A 20,711-nucleotide genomic window follows, 5' to 3' on the forward strand; every position below is an offset into this window, starting at 1 on the left:
CATCCTGGTTACAAAGAATCCTTGTTACAAAGATGAGTGCAGGTTCTTCTGCAAAAGTGTGTCTGTAGCTATCAGCCATGCTATTAAGTGTCACCCTCCTACACATTCAAGTTTTGCAGATGACCTCTTCCCATTACTGTTATAGGCACAGCATGGTAAGGTTTTAGGCACCTAATGTAAGCCTTTCATTTACTCCCACACTCTTCAGCAGAGAGCTTAGCTACCTGAAACATCTTTTACAATGAGAAGATGTGGTACCAAGAAATTCCAATACTGTTAAAACAGACTTTTTTTTTTTTTAAATCATCCGGCTTCTGAAGTAGAATGAGGGAATTTAGAGATCTATCAGTAATGCACAAGAACTCTGGGCCTTCAAGCAACATGCAAGTGAAACATGCTACCTTCTAACATGGAAGAAAAATGTCAGACAATGAACCTAATTAGTAATTGACCTTGAGAGGTTGTGGAAGGAGTCCTGGAATTCTGTCTCTCCTGGATACTCAAATATGCCTTCCCCTTCCTTATGTTTTATCAAAAAGACTAGTAATGAGTGAACTCTTTTCAGTTACATTCAGAAGTACCTTAGCATTTGCAAGAATTAGCTTGACATCTTTCAGCCTGTAAAAGTAAGCTTCATCCAATCATTTTTGTGGGAGTGTAAAACCTATTGTCCATTGGCCAGGCTGGCCTGGCCTGAGGAAAGTTGCAATCCAACAAAATGTGGTAGGCTAAGGGGATGCTCATCCTGACTTTATTAGATCAATGGCCATTCAAAATTTATCTCACTTTCTGGTATAACACTAGCCACCAATCACTTTTCTTGCACAAAAGGGACTTGTTACTCCCTGCCTGAACTTGTTTTAAGGAGCTGCAGTACAACTAACAAACACCTTTGGACAGTTTATCTTGCTAAACTGAGGAGACGTGCGGTTGGCATCTAGGAGATCAATAAAGATAGACAGCCATTATTTCTTTGAGGCCTGACATTCTCTAAAGGGACAGAACTATAACACTATCTCACAAGCCAGAGAACTCCAGAGTACAGACATGCATTCCCCACCATTATAGGTTTATGAAAATCTACCTCAAATTTTCCACCAAACAGATACAGCAACATATACTGTAGTACTAGCAGTTTTTGAACTACAAAAACTATTGGCAATCATGCTTTACCTATGCATAATAATGAAAAATATTTCAAAACTTACTATTGTAATGAGCTGTTTTTGTTGCATCTAATTTATAAAAGTCCTCTGTTACCTGCCTGTTAAATGCTATAGAATGTAGTCCCTTGGGAACTGTGTTTGGCCCCTGTTAAAAACTGTAAAGAAGGATCTCTTTAACCACATTCTTAACTGTTAATTGATTTTCACATTACATTGTATTTATGCCTTTAACTTTTAATACTCTGATTTAGCTTATTAGCTGCCTATTCACTAGAGTAGAAGGCTAGGGTTTACATCAAATAAAACAAATAAGGAAAATATCATTCAAAGAAAAAAGGTGTAATGCTGGCCATTTCTGAAGGTTCCAATTTTTCTTTGATTCTCTTATTGTAAAATTCCTTAATAAAAGCCATCACCAGGGGAGGAGTGAAATCCTATACAAATGATCATATCTGCAGTCAGAAACAAAGTTTGTTCTCTGAAAGGACACAGATAGACCAGCACACAGGAAACTGCCTTTATTTATTTATTTTTATTAAATTTATATACTGCCTGACTCCCCAAAGACCCTGCTTTATAGTGAATAAGGCCATTAGTCAATCTACTCAGTACTGTTGATAATTACTTTCTATGAATTCTGTGAATGGTTTTTCCAGCTCTACCTGGAGAGGCCAGGGACTGAACCGAGCTCGGTATGCAAAGTTTGTTTTCTGTTACTCAGTTACATATTTTAGGAGCCATATTTCACTGTACTTTTCTATACATAACTAATAATATCAAATAAAAAAATCCATAGAGATTTCCTATATCTGCCTAATTATCTCATAGAAACATTAAGAAAATCTACTTTTAGGTTATTTTTCAAATATTTCAGCTTCTTCTGTTTTCTACAGTAAACATAAAAGTGAATAACCAAATGATAAGATGCTGTAATTCTTTGACTATGGGACCTCTTCTGACCCTAGAGGAAATTAAAGGCAAATACATTTCTCATCCCCATTACTTTTGTTTAATACTTATTCATATTTACCTTTCTTGCTAGATTACTTCTATTTCTTGGACAAGGTCTAATTTTTTCCCTTTCGAGTCTTAACAATCCCACTGTGGAATCATGGGCTTAAATATTTTGTTTGACAGGTAATGCTCAATATCCACTGTGGTGTGCCATGTCCCTATCACTGTACCACAGAAAAGTAGATTTCTTTTAAAGCATACAGCAACTGAAGGGGAGGGGAGGGGAGGGAGAAATTAGAAGAAATAGATGTATCATTACTGAGTAATTCTTGTAAGAAAACCCTCAATCTTGCCTAGCTTCTACAATCTACACTTTCTGTGAAACAAATATATTCCCCACCATATACTTATGTTTCCAAAAGTCAACTTTCATGTTATTTTTCTAAACTAAGCAGGCTTATGAATAATTTGGTTCAAATTTAGAACAGATTTCAACATTCATTTTGAACAGAGAATGCCAGGTGAACAGAATGTTATTTCACAAATAAGAAATGAAAGCAAGGCAAGGAGCATTGGCCCTTGGAAACAGACAGAGCTGTAGGCCTGGTGGAGAGAGTCCACCTAGTGCTGTACTGTCTACTTTGGCCCCGATTCTCTATCTAGGACAGCATTTCTCAACCTTGGGAACTTTAAGATGTGTGGACTTCAATTCTGTCCACACATCTTAAAGGTCCCAAGGTTGAGAAGCACTGCTCTAGGATTTCAGAACAGCCCTATTGGAGCTACAAGGAAATGAATCGGAGTTTTTTTGCATAAAGTATAGGCTCCAGCTGTGAGTTATACGTTTTTCCAATGCTTTATGAATCAATATGTATTCTGTTCAAAAGATCAGATCTGCAGAAGGAACAGCAAGCAAATATTCTCTGGATTGGGAAGCAGAAATGTAAGTTGTATGTTATTCACTTCAATGTGCAATTAGATGTCCATTATGATACGTTCACCCTAACTGTAGTCTGATGCCTACATTTGTAGAGGGCTGGAACAAAGCATTATGCTATCTGAAATTTTGTAAGACTCTTCCCATCAAACTCATGGATATAGTATTGGGTCTTATGAACACCTAGAAAATCTTCCCAGTTACAAAAATACATTGTCACTGCATAAATATAAGTCCCTTGGTGCAATAAACAAATGGTTAGAACATTAAACTGAACTAATTTAATGACATTATAAACATATCAGACTTACTCATGGTCTAAAAGTTGACTTTCTGAGAAGAAGCGACCTGTGACTTGCTGAATCAAAACTTTATATCTTTATTTCAGTAATACTTGAATCTAGTTTTTATTCCCCCCCAAAAGACAGCTTTTACAAACAAAACCTTTCTCTAGAGTTTAGTATTTTGACCACCTGTGGGTGATTGATCCAGACAGAAAAACTTCGTTAACAAGAAAACTGCCAACATAAAAAAAATCAGGACAAATTCCAAATACTGGGATTACAAGGATAGAAACCATTAAAAAAATCTTTGATCTTTAAATGATATCTGCTGCCCAAATAACACTACATGGAATTTATTTTTCTGTGCATTAAACCCATATAATTTATTTAGTAAAAGTTACTGGTTGCCCATTTCATACATATGACACTGGATGGCTCACAATTAAAACAGAATAAAAAATAAATAAAAAGAACCAGAGTATAGACAACAATAATAATATAAAAATAGCAGCTGAGAAGACTCACAACCACACAAACAAGCCATGACACAGGCTCACCCATGCTATCAGGGCCTCAGGATCAATGGCAAAGCCAGGTTTTTAGCGCCTTGTGAAAAGCCAGCAGGGTCAAGGCAAGTCTAATTTCTGGGAGGATGATGTTCCAGAGGGCAGGTGCCACAGTAGAACAGACTCTCCTCCTGGGTCCTGACAGATGACACTCTCTTGCAGACAGAACCTGGAGCATGCCTCTCCTGCCAGATCTAACAGGATGGGTAGACACCATTTAATTAAATACACATGCTTAATTTTTTTTGGCATACTTGGACTTGCTTGTCAGTATTCACAAATATCAAGGGTTTTTTTTTTACTCTAGTCTTGAGTGTTGCATATTGGTTAACGGGGGGGGGGGGCGGGAAGCAAACTGAAAAAATCCTTCTCAAACATGCCAACTATTAAGATTTATTTCAATCAAGGCATTTCTGTTTAAGGTTCAGTCCTAAGGAACAATCTTAAACTTTTTAAATTCTAAGAAAGAGTTAAAAGTGTACACTGCTAATTGTTTAGATTTTTGCCACTTTAGACCACAACTTGTTCTTTGTCTTCCCCTTGAACAGATCTTGCTTTACCTTCAACCTGTCCCATTTTCTACTTTCAAACTAGCCTTTCTTCCCCAAGTTAGTTTTTTGGCTCCTCAAGTCTGTGCCCTTTCATAGTATCCAAGTTGTTTCTTCTTTTTATAAATGCCCTTTATTTTATTTATGTTGTTTTCCTTTAGTGACATGTTGGCTTCGCTATTTTATTTTCAAATACTGCTCTCAGTTCCCTCCTGGATTAATTTTTCTTGTTTCTACTAGTCTGGATTTTTTGTGTTGGACAATGACATTTGACCACCTTCACATTTCACTTGCATTTACAAGAGTCTATTCTTTTCACTGAAGATAGTCTTCACTAATCTATACTGTAGATAAAGTAGATATAATACCTTGGTTCACGAACGCTTCTGTTCATGAACAATTCGGTTCGCAAACAGCAGCGTTCGCAAAATTTTGCTTCCGTTCGCGAACTCCGCATCTGGTGACGAACACAACCCACGGCCATCTTCCCTGCTCTGACACGTAGTCGTGGCTTCCTCTAGGTTAGATCGGGGTCGCAGACAGACACTTGCTGTGAAGCTTTTTGGTGTCGCCTCAAGCAAGGTTAGTGTTCTCTCTTGTCATACTGTACTGTACTGTACTTCGTTTCATATTTTTGGGTTAAAAAAAAATACATATGGTTCAGAACGGATTAACCTTATTTACATTGCACCTTATGGGGAAATTTAATTCGGCTCACGATCAATTCGGCTCGCAACCAGAATCGTGGAACGAATTAAGTTCATGAACCAAGGTATGAGTTTCTTTTTAGATCACCCTGTTATATGGCTAGAAACGTATAAGGAGTTGTTTTTAACAAACTGGGCTGGTGGAAGTTTAGCTGCAGTGGTTTTATCAAACAATAATAGTTAAAATCAAACTGTGTCTAGTTCTACCTGTTGTACTTTGGTTGTACAGTGGTACCTCGGGATACGAACGCCTCTGCTTGCGAATTTTTCGGGTTATGACCAGCTCCGGCCCCAAAAATTTACCTCGGTTTGCGAACTCCGCCTCGGGGTACGAACCGGATCGGCGGCCATTTTCCACCGTGACACGTGTTCCGTGGCCATTTTCCGCCCGTGCCACGTGGTCCGCGGCCATTTTCTGCCTGTGCCACGTGGTCCGCGGCCATTTTTCCGCCCGTGACACGTGGTCCGCGGCTGTTTTTCTGGCCCTGCCGCGTGGTCCGCGGCCATTTTTGCGCCACACCGCGCCGCACCGGGCCGTTTTCGCGCCGCGCCGTTTTTGTGCCGCGCTGCGCTGCACCCGGCCGTTTTCACGCCGCACCACTTTCCTTATGGGAAATTGCCTTGGGTTGCGACCAAATTCGGGCAGAGGGCGGAACAGATTAACTGGATTTACATTGAACCCTATGGGGAAATTTCCTTCGGGTTACGACCAACTCGGGATACGCCCAGAGTCACGGAACGGATTAAGTTCGTATCCCGAGGTACCACTGTATAGGAATTTTTCCTGACTGTTTACTGTTTTCTAATAAATTGTAGTAAGAGTTATATTGTTCTTAATGGTACATATAGCAATCTTTACAAGACATGTAATTATATAGACATAATAACATTTTCTCTGTAATTGCTGCATGTCTTACTATCTGCCTATGTATATTCATTCTTTTACATTTCTCTTCTCTAAAATTTAATTGTATACATTATTTTTTATTGAAGCATGTCCCATCTTAAAACAGGGTTCACTGTTTTTCTGTTCTGAATGTTTGTGTATCTATCTAAACATATGAAATTCCATCACAAATGTGGGACTCATTTTAAAAATAAAAGATTGAGACAATTAATTGGACAAATAATCAGAAGTTAAATCTAGTGGGTCTTCTTTCCAGGATGAGATTTACAAGATAGCAGCCTTAATTTTTCAGTTAAAACTATAGTTAATTGTTATTATTTGTTTTATTTTTCTGCTGACATTCCAGCTGCTCACTTTGATTGAAAAAAAATAATTCTTGAATTGTAATATTTGTAAATGCAAAAAACATAAAAAATACCTATGTAAATACATACATCTCACAGACTAAGCCTAATCAATACCTGGAATATCAGTGAAGGTTTCTCCAAGGACAGATACATGAAAATTCAGTTCCATTTCTTTCAGTTTCATCAGCACTTTAAAGAAACTTTCAGGATCCTTATCGTGTTCCCTTGAAATGAAACAGAATGCACCTTGAGTTTTGGATTGTTTATTTACTTTAATTTATTTTTATGTCCATAATTCATATGCTGTCTCCATACAAACCTCGAGATGGCCCACAACATAATAAAACACAATCATAAAATCAGCACATCATAAAAACTTGTTAAAAAAACCTTACCAGACTTCATATAGCAGTAAACCAACCTTGAAAACTGACAGTGCCTGGACAACTGCTAATGGCTGGTACCTTGTGCCCTGAAGCTCTATGGAACAGAATAATCTAACAGATGACAGACATCTTTTTGGTGGAGAGTGGAAGGTAGGTCACTAAACCTTTTATGAATTTCCACAACAGGTTCAGAATTACTCTAAAGAATTAGTTTTGGAGTCTCTCCTGGAAATGCTTATGTCTCAGATTAAAACCATAATTCCAGATTCAGACTGGACTGGAACCCACTCATCTCTATAATTCAGATAATCAAGCTGCCCATCTTTCAATGTCAAAGTGGTTTTTAGTAGTAATGGCAAGTTTTAAACCAAAACAAAATGGACAATTTTCTGTTGTTCATTATAGATTGTCCAGCTAAACATACATTACACACTTTGTATAATAGTATTTACATGATATTATGGGGAATACAGAAAAGGGGTAAAGAATAGTAAGCCAAAGAAATTAAAAGTAATGAGATAAGATAAAAAACAAAAAAGAAATACAGCTACATCTAGTTTACATCCTTCACTATACCTCTCCATTCCTTTCTATCCTTGCAAACCATCCTTGCTTCTATAACAGCAATACACTGCCTTTTAACCTCACCTTTGTACAGGGGAACAATAATGGCATTCTTTCACTTATCAAATGCAGATGCAGTCTTTACAAATATTTTAAACATGTTACACAGCCATTGTATAAGCACACAACATCTATCTTTTAACATTTTTCCAGTTACACCATTTATATCTGCAAACTTACAATTCTGGGCCCTCCTGGTACTGGGGACTCTCCATATTTAGTCTTGGATGGGGCTGCAACTTCCCATTTAAGACAGGTGTGCAACAGGCTGGTGAGACTGGTGCACTCTCTTCGGCTCATACCTCAACAAGCAGCTGGTAGCTCTTGCCAAGAGGGCCTTTTCAAAGATCCATCTTGTGCACCAGTTACACTAACTATTGTACTTTACACTAACTGTAAACTTTTGTTTACTTACAGCTTTTGTTTCAATTTCACTCTTTCACACAGCACTATAACTCCCACACAAATCTTTAATTTTTTTAAAATACGATTTTCAAAAGAGAAATACAGAAAAAATTATATACAGAAACAAATAAAAATTAATTTTGAAATTATAGTACTAAAACAGAGAAAAAGATAGAAAGTGTAATAAACAGAAAAAAAATCTAAAAAACCCCCTAATATACCCAATTAACACAAGCCACCAAAATATTCATTTAATCATGCACATTGTGCATAAAAACTGGTTTAGTTGTGTAAAACATTATGAAGTCTGTGTCATTTTTTGATTAATAGATAAAAGAGCCTTTTCAAAATTGGATAAATTATACATTTCTTGAATCCAATCTTTGATATCTGGAGTAATAGTAATTTTTTTTCCCCCTCTCTCAATATAAGTCTCTTGGCTATTCCCCATGTCTGGTATAACCAATACTCCTTGAAATGTTTAGATTCCACAATTTTGGAACATGATTCAAAATAACATTGAAATCTCTAACTTGAAAACTTTTACCCAGACATCTGCTTATATATTTTACAATATTCTTTCAAAAAGAGACCAAAACAAGACTAAATCATGTGTCAGAAATCTATGAACTCCTCCCAGCATTCTTTCACCTTACTGAGGTCCCAAATAATTTCATCATTTAAATTTTTTAATTCCGTTCCCACTGCTGGAAGTTCCATATTACTTACTTCCCAAACAACTCTTTATTTCCATCAAAATTCCTCTCCATTTTCTCTGCCTCTTTCAATCTTAACAATGCATTGTCTTCTTTTACTACCATCTTTCTCTCATCCTCTTTTTTGCAGCAACCATCCCCTTATATGCATTTTTTCTTATTCACTTCGATTTTTTCTTATCTTCTTCAGAATTCCACCATACATCATTAACATTACTCCATACTCTACGCTCTCAACATCACCAAAAATAGTCTATCTTACACTGAGAACCTCTTTATCCTTCACTGATCTTCTCAATCTCAATCAAATCAAATTACTGGGGGTGTTTAAACAAAGACTGGATGGCCACCTGCCAGGGTTGTTGTAGTAGTGGATTTCTGCCCTGGACAAGGGGCTGGACTAAATGATCTCACAGTTCCAATTTTTCCGTTCTATGAACTCCTATGTGCTCTTTATCATTTTAGAAAGTGTTTTTATTATTGAAAAATTGGAAGAACCTTAACTTATGTGAAAGATAAAATGCTTCCTTTACAAGAAAAGCATATATAGAATGAAGCATGCAATCAGGGTTTGGGCATTTAGAGCCCAATCCTAGCCATGCCTATGCATTTTGGAAATGAACTGGAAGTAAGCATATATAAAACTGCTGCCTTTTAGTAGTCATGGGAAAGCAACAATCTCTGAACTCACATTTTTCACTGGATGATGTCTCCTAAAATATATCATGATACAAAATAATTTCATACACAACTGACACGTGTGCAAATCTCTGAAGGCACTGAATGTGTTCAAAGGGTTATAAATAACCTAAGCTAAAAGCAATATTAAAAAGGTCAATCTTAATCTTCTTAAAACATTTAACAAAGGAGCTTTCTCTTATTTCACTTGTACAGAGGACTCAGAATGGAGAGAGATGGGAAAAATGGACATTTTAATACTGCTTTATGAATGTACAATGAGATAGGAACTCACTTTTTCCAAGCCTCAGAAAATAATGTAGCAAAACCTTGCTTTCAGGTATGCACTTGTGATTTAAACAAGACAGCATTTAGAGAATCTAACACCACATTAATATTAGCTGATGATGTCTGATCTTTTCACTTATTACATGGTTTCCCCAGATTACCAAAGAATAAAAGCTAAAGAAAGACACTCCTGCTTCATATCTTAAAGTTAAATATCAACTTGTATAATTTGTGGATATGATTGATGTCTGAATAGAAGCAAATACATTTGCACTAGATACTAAGCATGTATACCCTATAATTTATATTGAGACATTTACATATGAAGTGACATAAAATTATAATAAAATTGGTACTTGTGCAAAGCCAGAATTTCCAAGAAACCAAACTTATACTGTAGAAACCAAACTTATACTGTAACCTTACACAAACACTTAAACACATAAGTATATTGTCTTTTATAATATTTTAGAAAAGTCTTCCAATGTTTGCATTTCATATGTATTCTTAAAGTACAGTCCCATAAATCATTTCTAACATGTCATCAAAAAGAAAGCAGAGGTACTGTTCAATGGGAAATGAAAGTGTTAAGCTGTAATAGCAAGTTAGAGTCATGTTACAAGTCATGTCTGCTACACGTCTCTGCCAATTTTTATGGTCTCTTACCAGAAACAATTGTTGGTCATTGTATGAGGAGACAGTGTACTAACTAAGAAGTGAGGAGCTCTGGGTACAGGTATAAAATCAACTTAAATAAACACTGTTTATGCAATGATTAAAGTTACCACTTTTTTTTTTTTTTTGGCAAAGAATGAGAATGCTCCCAATTTTCACGTTCTCAACAATCTTTAATGTGTGTCGCCACAACAATAACACTGACGCCATTTCTGGGGTCAGAAGCTGCTTCCCCATAGAGAAGGTAGAGAAGATAGAGCAAGATCTCTTCCAGACCTTACAGAATGTATTCTCCATAACCCTGTTGCCAATCTTTCCACCAACCCAGAGAGTTCTCAGCATCCATTAAGAAAAGGAATGACCCACCTCTAATTGTGAACTTTTTGCAGGTTTTACTTATAACATTAGGAAACAACATACAGGCACATCAATAGTAAAGACACAGGAATAGTAGCAACTTTTTATTAAACTAGTGAATGAACAGTCCAATAACTAAACAACTTTCCTTCTCCAGCCTTTCAAAGTGGGCTCACTCCAATTGTCTTTGCCAATGGCTCATGGAACTGGTTGCTTGCTGCAAATCTCCAGTCTGTTCTTCTTATTACCCAGGCAGTGCTGTTTTAAAGCCAGCTGAATTTATTACAGGGGAAGGTAAACAGGTTGGGCAAATAGTCTGAAATAGGGTAGAGATCCTCTACTTGTCTTAAGCAACTGGACAATTATGTACGCCAGTGTTGTCCAAACTTGGCCACTTTAAGATGAGTGGACTTCAATTCCCAGAATTTCCCAGCCAGCATTTCTCAGCAGGGGCATTTGTGTACATCAGTGTTGTCCAAACCTGGCCACTTTAAGATGAGTGGACTTCAACTCCCCGAATTCTGGGAGTTGAAGTCCACTCATCTTAAAGTGGCCAAGTTTGGACAACACTGATGTATGCAAATGCCCCTGCTGAGAAATCATAGTGTTAAAGCAAAGGAGATGCTATTGGCACTGGAGCATATTCTCCATTTCTTATTGTACATGATAAAGAAAGAACATGAAGAGAATTAACATCAGCAATCCATATCCAAAACAGCCAGAACTAAGAAGAAAACAAAACCTGGCAAAGCCAACAGAGTAATCCTTGCATACAGCTGGACAGAGAACAAAGGTCTTAATTTTTCATCAGAAAGGCATGGACCTAGGAACCATGACTGAGAAGACCCTGCACGATATACTCAGCAGCCAGGCAGTATCAGGAAAAGGAATAGAAACCTCTTATGAGAATTTCAACAGGCATTTTGATGTATATTTGGGAAACGCATACATTCATTAATTACATTGAAAGCAGGAAGAGAATAGAGGAAAAGAGCCTCCCTTTATAAAAAGGGGAGTTTGGAGGAGTTGTTTTTGTGAAGAGCTGCAAGAAAGTGAGAGGGGAAAGAGACATAAGATGCATGCTAAGTATGCTTTGCTTGTACACTGATGGTAATGGAAGTAGGGTCAATTCTTAATTTCTAAAAAAAAAAAAAAGACAGAGATTTAAATCTGAATGGGAGACATGCCATGCATCTGTAAGAATACAAGGTAAGAGCTGCTACCATTGCTCTGTGGTGTGAGAAAACACAACACATATACTCAGAGTCCCCCCAGACTGTAATATTCCTTCATCAGAAGTTTTTTTTTTTTTGCCATAGATCTCTTTATAATTGTTTGCCTCCAGTTTCCTCGGCTGCAAAATAGGACCAGGATCCTAGTCAGGATAGTGTATTGTTTGCAATAGATTGGCGAAACTCAGACAGGGGTTCCTAATCACTAGATAACAGATGTTCTTTCAGTCAAGCCTTCTGAAAGGAATGCTTTGAAGATAACATGGAGGATGGTGGGAGAGAATTATATATATTGCCTTTTTTCCTGGAAGGAAATGAGTTATAAATTTAATAGATAATAAATGTGGTATATGTGTGCAGTATTATGCATATTTTACTGGCCACACAGTTTGTGGCCTGCCACAATGACTTTGTCATCTAGGGTCAGCTGACAGACAAAGTAATTTAAGGTCCTGCATTTTGTTTGTGGGATGTTCGGCTCTTCCACACTTTATCAGACAAGGCTGCCAAGCTGCTAGACTTTGCCCTAAATCCTGCTCACAATTACATCTTAATTGTGAAATGCTGGAGGACATAAAACTCAGAAGCCAAACCAAGCTTTCCTGTTTTGCATCCAGAATGGAGATTTGACTGAGTGTGGACTTCTGCCACTGAAGTGAACAGGACAAAAAGGAGTTTTCCTTACCCTGAGGATCAAGTCATGAATTACATTAATTCTTTATACACATTTGGTGGGCAGAGAAGCTGCAGGTAGGGAAGCAGGTCTTGGATTAAAGCATAAGAAATAGGATTAACTCTCACTCTCCTATTGTACCCCAAAATTGCTATTATCCTAGGAAGACAGCTTCATTGATACCAGTGGCACTGCATCCAATCGCGAACACGGAGAGAAGAGTGAACCCTATGGCTGCTCTCAGTGAGTTTTTAAGAATTTCCATTTCAAGTGAGAGAGTTCCTCCAGCATAAACACACAGGATTATAGGCTATGTTTGCATTTGTCTTGCACATTTGTCAAGAGGCTATCCTGTCTTCACCCTTTGTTTGAATGGAAGGAACTGCATCCTGGATTATTCTCTCACAGGGCTTCTCAGCAATTTACAGTTAACTCAAGTTGGTAATTCATATTACAGATAGTCCTCGGTTAACGACCATGCATTCAGCAACTCTTCAAAGTTACAGTGGTGCTGAACAAATGGTAGTTATGCCTGGTCCCTGACGTTGTGGCTGTTGCAGTGCCCCTGCAGTCACACGATCAAAATTCGGGCACTTGGCAGCCCACCCACACTTATAACCGCAGGAGTGCTTCAGTTCCCCCCCCCCATCTCTGCTCTTCTGGCCACCCTGTACTCTACCACCTCTCCCAACCCTGCACTCCACTGGCCCTACCATCCCCAGCTGACCTTTGCCATCTTCTACCTCCCACTGCTGATGAGGTATGCCCAGCCTGGTCCTTTGCAAGGCAGCTGCTGGCTGGGCCAGGCCTTCTTCCCGAGGCCACATGCCACCTTGTCCAAATTGTGCATGGCCTTCTTGTGAAGCTTTGAAGCCTTACAAAGTCTTGAGAGAAGGGTGTGTGTGATTTGGACAAGGCCACGTGTGATTTGGACAAAGGCATGTGTGGCTTCAGGAACAAGGCCTGGCCTGGCCAGCAGCTGCCTTGTGAAGGGCCAGGCTGGGTGCGTCTTGCCAGCAGCAGGAGGAAGAAGATGGCAAAGGTCAGCTGGGGGCAGCAGAGCAGGCAGGGTGGGTGGAACGCAGGGCAGCAGGGCAAGCAGAGCGCAGGGTGGCAAGGCCAGCAGAGGTAGTAGAGTGCAGGGCAGCCAAAAGGACAGAGATGGGGGGAGATGGGTGGGGAAGTTGAAGAGGAGGCAGTTCCTTACCTTACCAAGGCTCGGGGCTGGAAGGGACCAAGTCAGGAATGACTTGGATCGGAGTGGGTTCTTGCCTAATGACTGGGAGTGTGTGTGTGGGGGAGATTTGGTTAACAATGGCAACCGGGAGTGCCAGGATTGCCATTGCTAAGTGCTGCAGTCACATGATGTCATGCTTAACAACACATTGCTTAACGATGGAAATTCTGGTCCCAATTACAGTTGTTAACTGAGGACTACCTGTAATGTGTTAGCCTTTAGGGACAAAAATAGAAGGGGGCTGAAGCAGAATCTGAACTACATTCAAGCGATTTTTGTGCTGCATAGAAGGGGGCTTGGTGATGCCTTTCTTAAATCAGAATATTTCCATTTCTGAGCATCTACATGAAGCTGAGAAAGAACTAAACATTCTATACCAATTTTCATGCTATAGTGAAGAAACTATAATCTTCCAAGAAAATAATACTAATAGCAATAGCAAACTTGTATGCTGCCTGATTCTTAATGACTCTGGGTGGCTCACAACAATCAAAGACATTACAATAAAATCAGTAAAAGACAAAATCTATTAGGCAATGGAAAAAAGTGGGTGCTATTCATGGGGCAGGATTGGTGATATCCAAGAGCAGAAAAACATGGTTAATCAGTAACTGAGCTTGGTTTCTGTAATTCTGTGCAGTGTATTTTCAAGTAAATTTCAAATGCAGTTAAGTATGAATACAGGTAGCCCTTTTTATATATGAGGTTTTTGTTCCAGCCCAACAACTGCATCTAATGAAACCACAGATAACAAGACCTTGAAAAAACATACTTCATGCATACATAAAAACCCATTTGCCATGTTTTGCCTGAGTAAAATACTTACAAAACACTCCCAATGTTTTCCTTGAAACAGAACCATGCACCAAAAAATGCAGATGCACAGAAACAGAAAATGAGGTCAGTATCTACCAACCTGTAGTTAGAGTAACTAAAGGTAACAGAACTACAGATAATAAAAGTCACTGGTTTTATTAGATTAAATTTTCTTTTCTACACTAATGCACTCTCAACAGTTTTCTGTATCAGCATAAAAAGAAAAAAAGTGGTATGTGATATACTATTTTCAATTCTCTGTTCTTCAATTCTCTCTAGTTTACTTTAGCCTTCCTCAAACTAGAGACACTACAAAGGTATGAATGTTGGGGAAGGATAGTTGGAAAAAAATAGTTTAACATTGGTTAGAGATGGTTAGAAAAAGGTTAAATTCTTTTGCTTCATTCAGGGAAAAAACTTAAAACAGGTTTTCAGGAAAAATTCTCCCCATGAATATTCCTCAGTTCAGCAACATTTGCATCCTAACATGGGAAACTAGAACCAGATACACTGCTGTGATCACACTAAATATATACAAATTAAGGAAGAAGAAAGTGCAGAAAGAGTACCCTGTCTCAAATCTGGGTTTCCATTAACACAAGGCTTTAAAATATTAGATCTTACTTTATTCATGATAATAAGGAAAGACTTTTGCAGATTAGACAGGAACTCTTATTAACTGTTTATTCTGATCGATGATTCTTATCATATTGGCTGTCTTTGCTAATTACTGATTTGATTTTAATAATGGGTTTAAAGTGCTAAATTGATAGATCATTTTTACATGCAGTCCACAGAGGAGCTTGAGCTCAAACTCATGAAGAGATTTTGTTAGTCAGCTAAACGGGTGAATTCTAGCCTCATGATCAGACATTCATATCCAGTCACCTATAGAGCAACACTTCTGGTAACAGCCAAATTCACATGGAGGATCCTTACCGTATACCCTCCCCACACTTGGCATCATGGCTGCTGCAACACTTGAAAAAAGATTGCTTTGTACTACTAAGCATACATGAATGTGAGGAAGAGAGCTGGAGGCAAGGAGGGCAAAGCATGAAATACGCACACACACTTCAGAGAACATCTATAACTACTTTGCCAAGAACATCTGGAAGAGCACAACAGGTATTTCCTGAGATTCAAGACAGGTCTTCCTTGGTTTTCAGGAAATATCACATCATAGGAGTTTTCAGGCAAAGATTATCAACAGCATAATGACATTCAAAAAGAAACAGAGAATATTCAGATTCAGCATTGACCCAGCAGTGTAAACCCTTAGGAAGCAACCCAAATCTGAAGAGAGAAAAATCAGGATCTGACTCTTGAATTCTTACAGAAGTAAAGGTGGCTTTTTGGAATTCTGGAGCCATTTTATAGGCCTCTTACTTGTATCTATTGCTATTTTATACATAAATCAGAGAAACAGTAGTAGAGGTATGAAACTAGAAACTTGGAGACCATGAGTTCTAGTCCTCCCTTAGGTATGAAAGGTGCCCGGGTGACTTTGGGCCAGTTGCTCTCTCCAGCCCAACCCATCTCATAGGGTGGTTGTGTGGAAAACAGGAGATGGGAGCATTACGTATGCCACCTTGAGCTGTACAAAATAAAGGTGGGATAGAAATCTAATAACAATACATTTAGTCTTCAGAAAATATGACGTGAAAACACCTAAAGTCCTTGAGCAGAAAGTTTTGAAATATAAAGAATGTAAAAATATAATTATTCTTAAATGTGTCGGAACAGAAAATCCTGGGGAAAAAGTAAACAGAAGAGAGTTTCATTTTGCCACTTATAAGTTAGAATAACTGCTCAGATAACTGAATAAAACTTATGGCATATACTGTATATGTAATATCTCCTAAAATGATACACAATGAAAAAGTACTATATTGCAAAACTTGCTGAATACTTTTCTGAGAACAAGATAGTTACCATCACAAACATAAATTTAGTTCTTCAAATTTTCAGTTTCTGAAGGTCAGATGACTGTTTAACAGACAGAATCAAAATGATACCCCTGAACATCTCCAAGCTCTGTTGAGCTTATATTCTGTTCCTTAGGTGAGGTATTAGCAAAGCTTATTTATTTTCATTTCCAAGGCTTTTATTTGCTCGTTCCCTTGTGGTAAAGCTGATTTCCATGATGATTCCCTTCTTAATTTTAATATCCTGTTTTACTCATCATATAGACATAAGAATTTTCCCTAAAATAATGAAACTCTTCCAAAGGAAATGAAGGCAACTAAGAGGATGAGAAGCAGCAAATGCTTACTTTTCAATTAATTGATCCTCTGTCATATGCACATATGAAATATTTTTTATATGCAAGGAAAATAAGGTTAATTAACATAAAAACCCTTCACTCGTGGAGGTGTTGAATTTTGTATTTTATCCATGCTACTGTAAGTGCCTTGATTTCCCAGTAATGACCTAGTTCTCCTAATGAGTAACATTAACCCCTGGCTGTAGCTGTCCAGGACTTAATTGTCAACTGAAGCTGAAATAAGGAGAGTTTGCCGATCAGCAGGTATATGGTATATTAACTCATGTCATTTCAGACCCTAATAAATAAATCTGTTGCTAAGGCAACAGGAACATCAGCTATATCACTTTTTTCCTGAGCTTTATAAAAGTAACTGTCTTTCACACCAAGCTTTTAAAAAGGAAATTAACTATATGTAACCATAATTAGAAGAAACATCATTTCTCATCCTAGGAATATATCTACATTAATGAGAGAAGACACTGTAAAAAGGGGAAAATATTTTTTACTGTGGTCAGGGGAAGTGAAGGAATGCAGTACAAGATACTCACCTTCTTCAAACAAGAACAGATCAGTACATGATACAGCGCTTCAGATGTGGTGTTCCAGGACTAGCAGAATACCTGTTATCCTACTTAACATGTACCAGTAGGCTCTCCACCCATCCTGACAGGTTGCACAGAAGCCTCCACAACTCATAATGGGAGTTGTAGTCCAATACATATAGAGAAGCCTGCTGAACTGCTGTGCAACCTGTTCTGATAAGAGAATAATATTGGCCATCCAAGAAGGTTCATATACAACTGTAGAAAAATAATAATTTAACAACTCTAAACTAGATCAGAATCTGTAATAATAATAGAGCTGAAGATTAAAACAGAATATCTTCCTGTGCAAGGCAACTATTGCATCTAAAGTTTTTTCTATTCTAATATGGTTGTCATAATCTCCCAGACTGATCTGGCTCTCTAAAGACATCCTCTTACAATATACACCTTGAATTATAAAATCTTCCTTCTATGGAGGGGTGGCTAGCAGGAGCAGTTCCTCCACTATGAGCAAACTAAGGCCAATAGACAATGAAAGAAATGCCTACTCCTCTCATGCTTTACAAATATTTGAGGCCAGTGTAGAGCAACAACATTAGCTGAAGAACATATCAAAGGAATTTAATTTGAGGCATCAAAATCAGCAAAAAAATTTATTCTTTCCTATATTAGAACTAAAAAATTCCCTCCTGGATGGTAAAAAAGTGAAAGTAGCACTCAGATTCCTCATTCTCTTTTACACACAGGTAGAACAACAAAAAAGTATTTATTACTGGGAAAAGAAAAAGGCAAGTGATGATGAAAATTACAAAAGGACACAAGTGGTTGAATTTAAAAAGAAGTCTAAACTTTCAGTAGAGGTAATAATGTTGCTTTTTATCACATTAGTACCACTTCAATCCCATATCTGATAAGCAGAATGGTGAAGGATTACATGAAGGCTGTGGAAAAGGTAGGATGTGATAGAGTCCTGCAAGGCAATTGAGGAGATGATTAAGATCAGAAGGAACAATTAGGAAGATTCAGAAGAAAAAAGTTTGACTTGATTCTTGGTACTTCCCCTTTGAAAACAAATAAAACCAGAATTGCAATGTCTTTAGATTTTTTAATGGCTTTAGATGTACTTTCAAAGCAGCAATGGACAATTCCTCCATGCCTTGTGCAAATGGGATATGACAGAAGGTGTATACATTCTTTATATTCTGAGAATATAAATTTGTTCCTTTGCAATAGATGCAGAGTGAGCACAGATGAAATGAGAGAAACAATGTACCAATAAGGGTTACTATGGGAAAACTCTGATCTGACCTTTACCCTTTACTATACATTAGAAAGTATGGTAAGAAACATCTGTGTATCTATATCTATATATCTACCCACTTGCCCACCACCACCACCACCTAATATATTTTCTTTAATTCACCCAACCAAGTAAAGCTAATCTGGTCCAAGTAGCAGCCATTCGTGCCACCTCAATTGTTCTGCTAGAACATCCAGGTTTGTACAGCCGTTTGTCTCCATAACTCCAGTTTTATCCAACTATAGCTTCCATTTTCCTATGAAAGCTTTTCATTATAAAGTCAAGCAGAGGAGTACTAGGAGTAGTAAGCAGTCTAATTATGAAGGACCCAAATAGTCTTCATTTTGGCAAGGTTGGGGTCTCGGCTTCATGCTTGCCAATAATATGGGAAATGCCAGACTAGAGTCTAAAAGAAAAACTAAATGGATAAGAATGAAAGCTGCTGAACAATCTAATTAATCTTCTGAACAAACTAATTGTTCAAAGCAAATGTCCCTTACAAACAACACCCACTTTTTAAAAAATGATCTAGAGGTAGGAAAAAAACAATAGGGAAGGATGCAATTAATTCCACCTTTTTATTTTTAAAGTTCCCATTTAAAAAAAAAAAGTTTCTGCTTAACACTGTTACGTCAGTATGAAGTTTTTATTACCAATTACCCACATAGCTACCTATCAGTGTGCCAGATCAGATAGTAATAACTACAAAAGTGAATAGATTAATTCTGACTTTTCATCTACAATTATGCAAGTCTTTTTTATTTTGGCAAATCACGCCATGCAAATTAAACACAAAGATTTGGCATTGGAATGAGATGGTGGAAGAAGAGGATTGTTTAGTAGTTTATCTCATCAGACAGGATCCTCCAAAGACTATTTGGGATATATCTGTCAACCTTAATCCTGACAACAAAATACAAAAATGACTTCTCTATGATGCAGTGCACTTCAACTTGCTCATGACATCTTAAAGATTTTCTAACATGGTCTGACAAAAGGAAAAACATAATTCCAAATATATTAAGATATTATTCCTTTATTATCCTTTATTATGTTACCTAGGAAGCCTCTGCTTTCAGTTGACTCTTTGTTATAAATATATTAAGTCTTTGCCCATAATCCTGATTTCAGTTAATTTATGATTTTGGAATATGTGCTCTAATCCAGTGTAGGACAAAATTCTATCTATTTTATTATCAGACAGCTGTTTTTCCACCTTGATTTGACCTTCCGCCTACCTTTCTTGCCCATGGGATATGTATATGAATCTTGATGTAATGTTGTAAAGCTACTGTTTCTTGACAATTGTTAAGAATGAAAATGCAGTTCTTTGCTTGAGTATGTGTGAAAGTATCACTGAAGTCCAAGAATGAAAGACAGACTTTGATTCAAGAAACTTGTCATACTGCCTCAAGTTAGTTTTGAGCTTGTTAGTGGTTTGAAGAATTCACTAAATCTCATTCTTAGATCTGTGTGTGTGTGTGTCTACGTATAAGTATAGTGTGTATATATACACACACACACACACACACACACACATATACACATATGAGTATCAGCTGCAACAACAGTGGTAATAATGTGGTGCCAATTTTCCAGTCACTATTTACACATTATTCATTTAAATTCAATCTGCATTTATTTATTTATACAATTTACATTTCATGTTTCTGCATGTTAATTAAGTCAGACAATGAACTATGACGTCTGTGGGTCTTATCTTAAATCAACTGCTAACGTACATCAATTGCTAACGTACATGATGGCCATAGTCAAACCATTATTAATTTTATGACACTTCACCAGCCATGTGATCTGCTGTAATATACGGTATATTGTATACCAATCTTTTTGATTTCATAAAGAGAATATTACCATGTAATACAGTCAGAATGTAAACTAGCAGGATTTTTTTAAAAAAATCTTTTTTCTAATATATATGGAGAAATTAATGCCACCTGCATCCTAATTTTGCACATACAAATCAATAGCCAAATTGAAATTCAATTTATATTTAAAGATTCATATTTTTCTGAGTTTTGCAATGTCATGTACGATGATGAATAAAATACAAATGCATATAAAATATGAAAA

At 37.3% G+C, this 20,711-nt stretch overlaps 1 protein-coding gene across 3 annotated transcripts in view; it reads right to left on the reverse strand.

The window, feature by feature from the left end:
• QTMAN (queuosine-tRNA mannosyltransferase) overlaps nucleotides 1-20,711 on the reverse strand; it is a 268,381-nt gene that overhangs the window by 25,914 nt on the left and 221,756 nt on the right. For all 3 annotated transcript variants that reach the window (XR_015797231.1, XR_015797230.1, XM_025174913.2), the window contains exon 6: nucleotides 6,531-6,640. Coding sequence is in view for 1 of the 3 variants with exons in the window: in XM_025174913.2 (XP_025030681.1) it covers nucleotides 6,531-6,640 (110 nt within the window). In the remaining 2 variants the exon portion in view is untranslated. The remainder of the gene's footprint in view (nucleotides 1-6,530; nucleotides 6,641-20,711) is intronic.

The sequence above is a fragment of the Python bivittatus genome, unplaced genomic scaffold, assembly GCF_059951505.1.
Source record: "Python bivittatus isolate LINGU-HERP-01145 unplaced genomic scaffold, Pbiv_v1 ctg000480_np1212, whole genome shotgun sequence".
NCBI lineage: Eukaryota > Metazoa > Chordata > Lepidosauria > Squamata > Pythonidae > Python > Python bivittatus.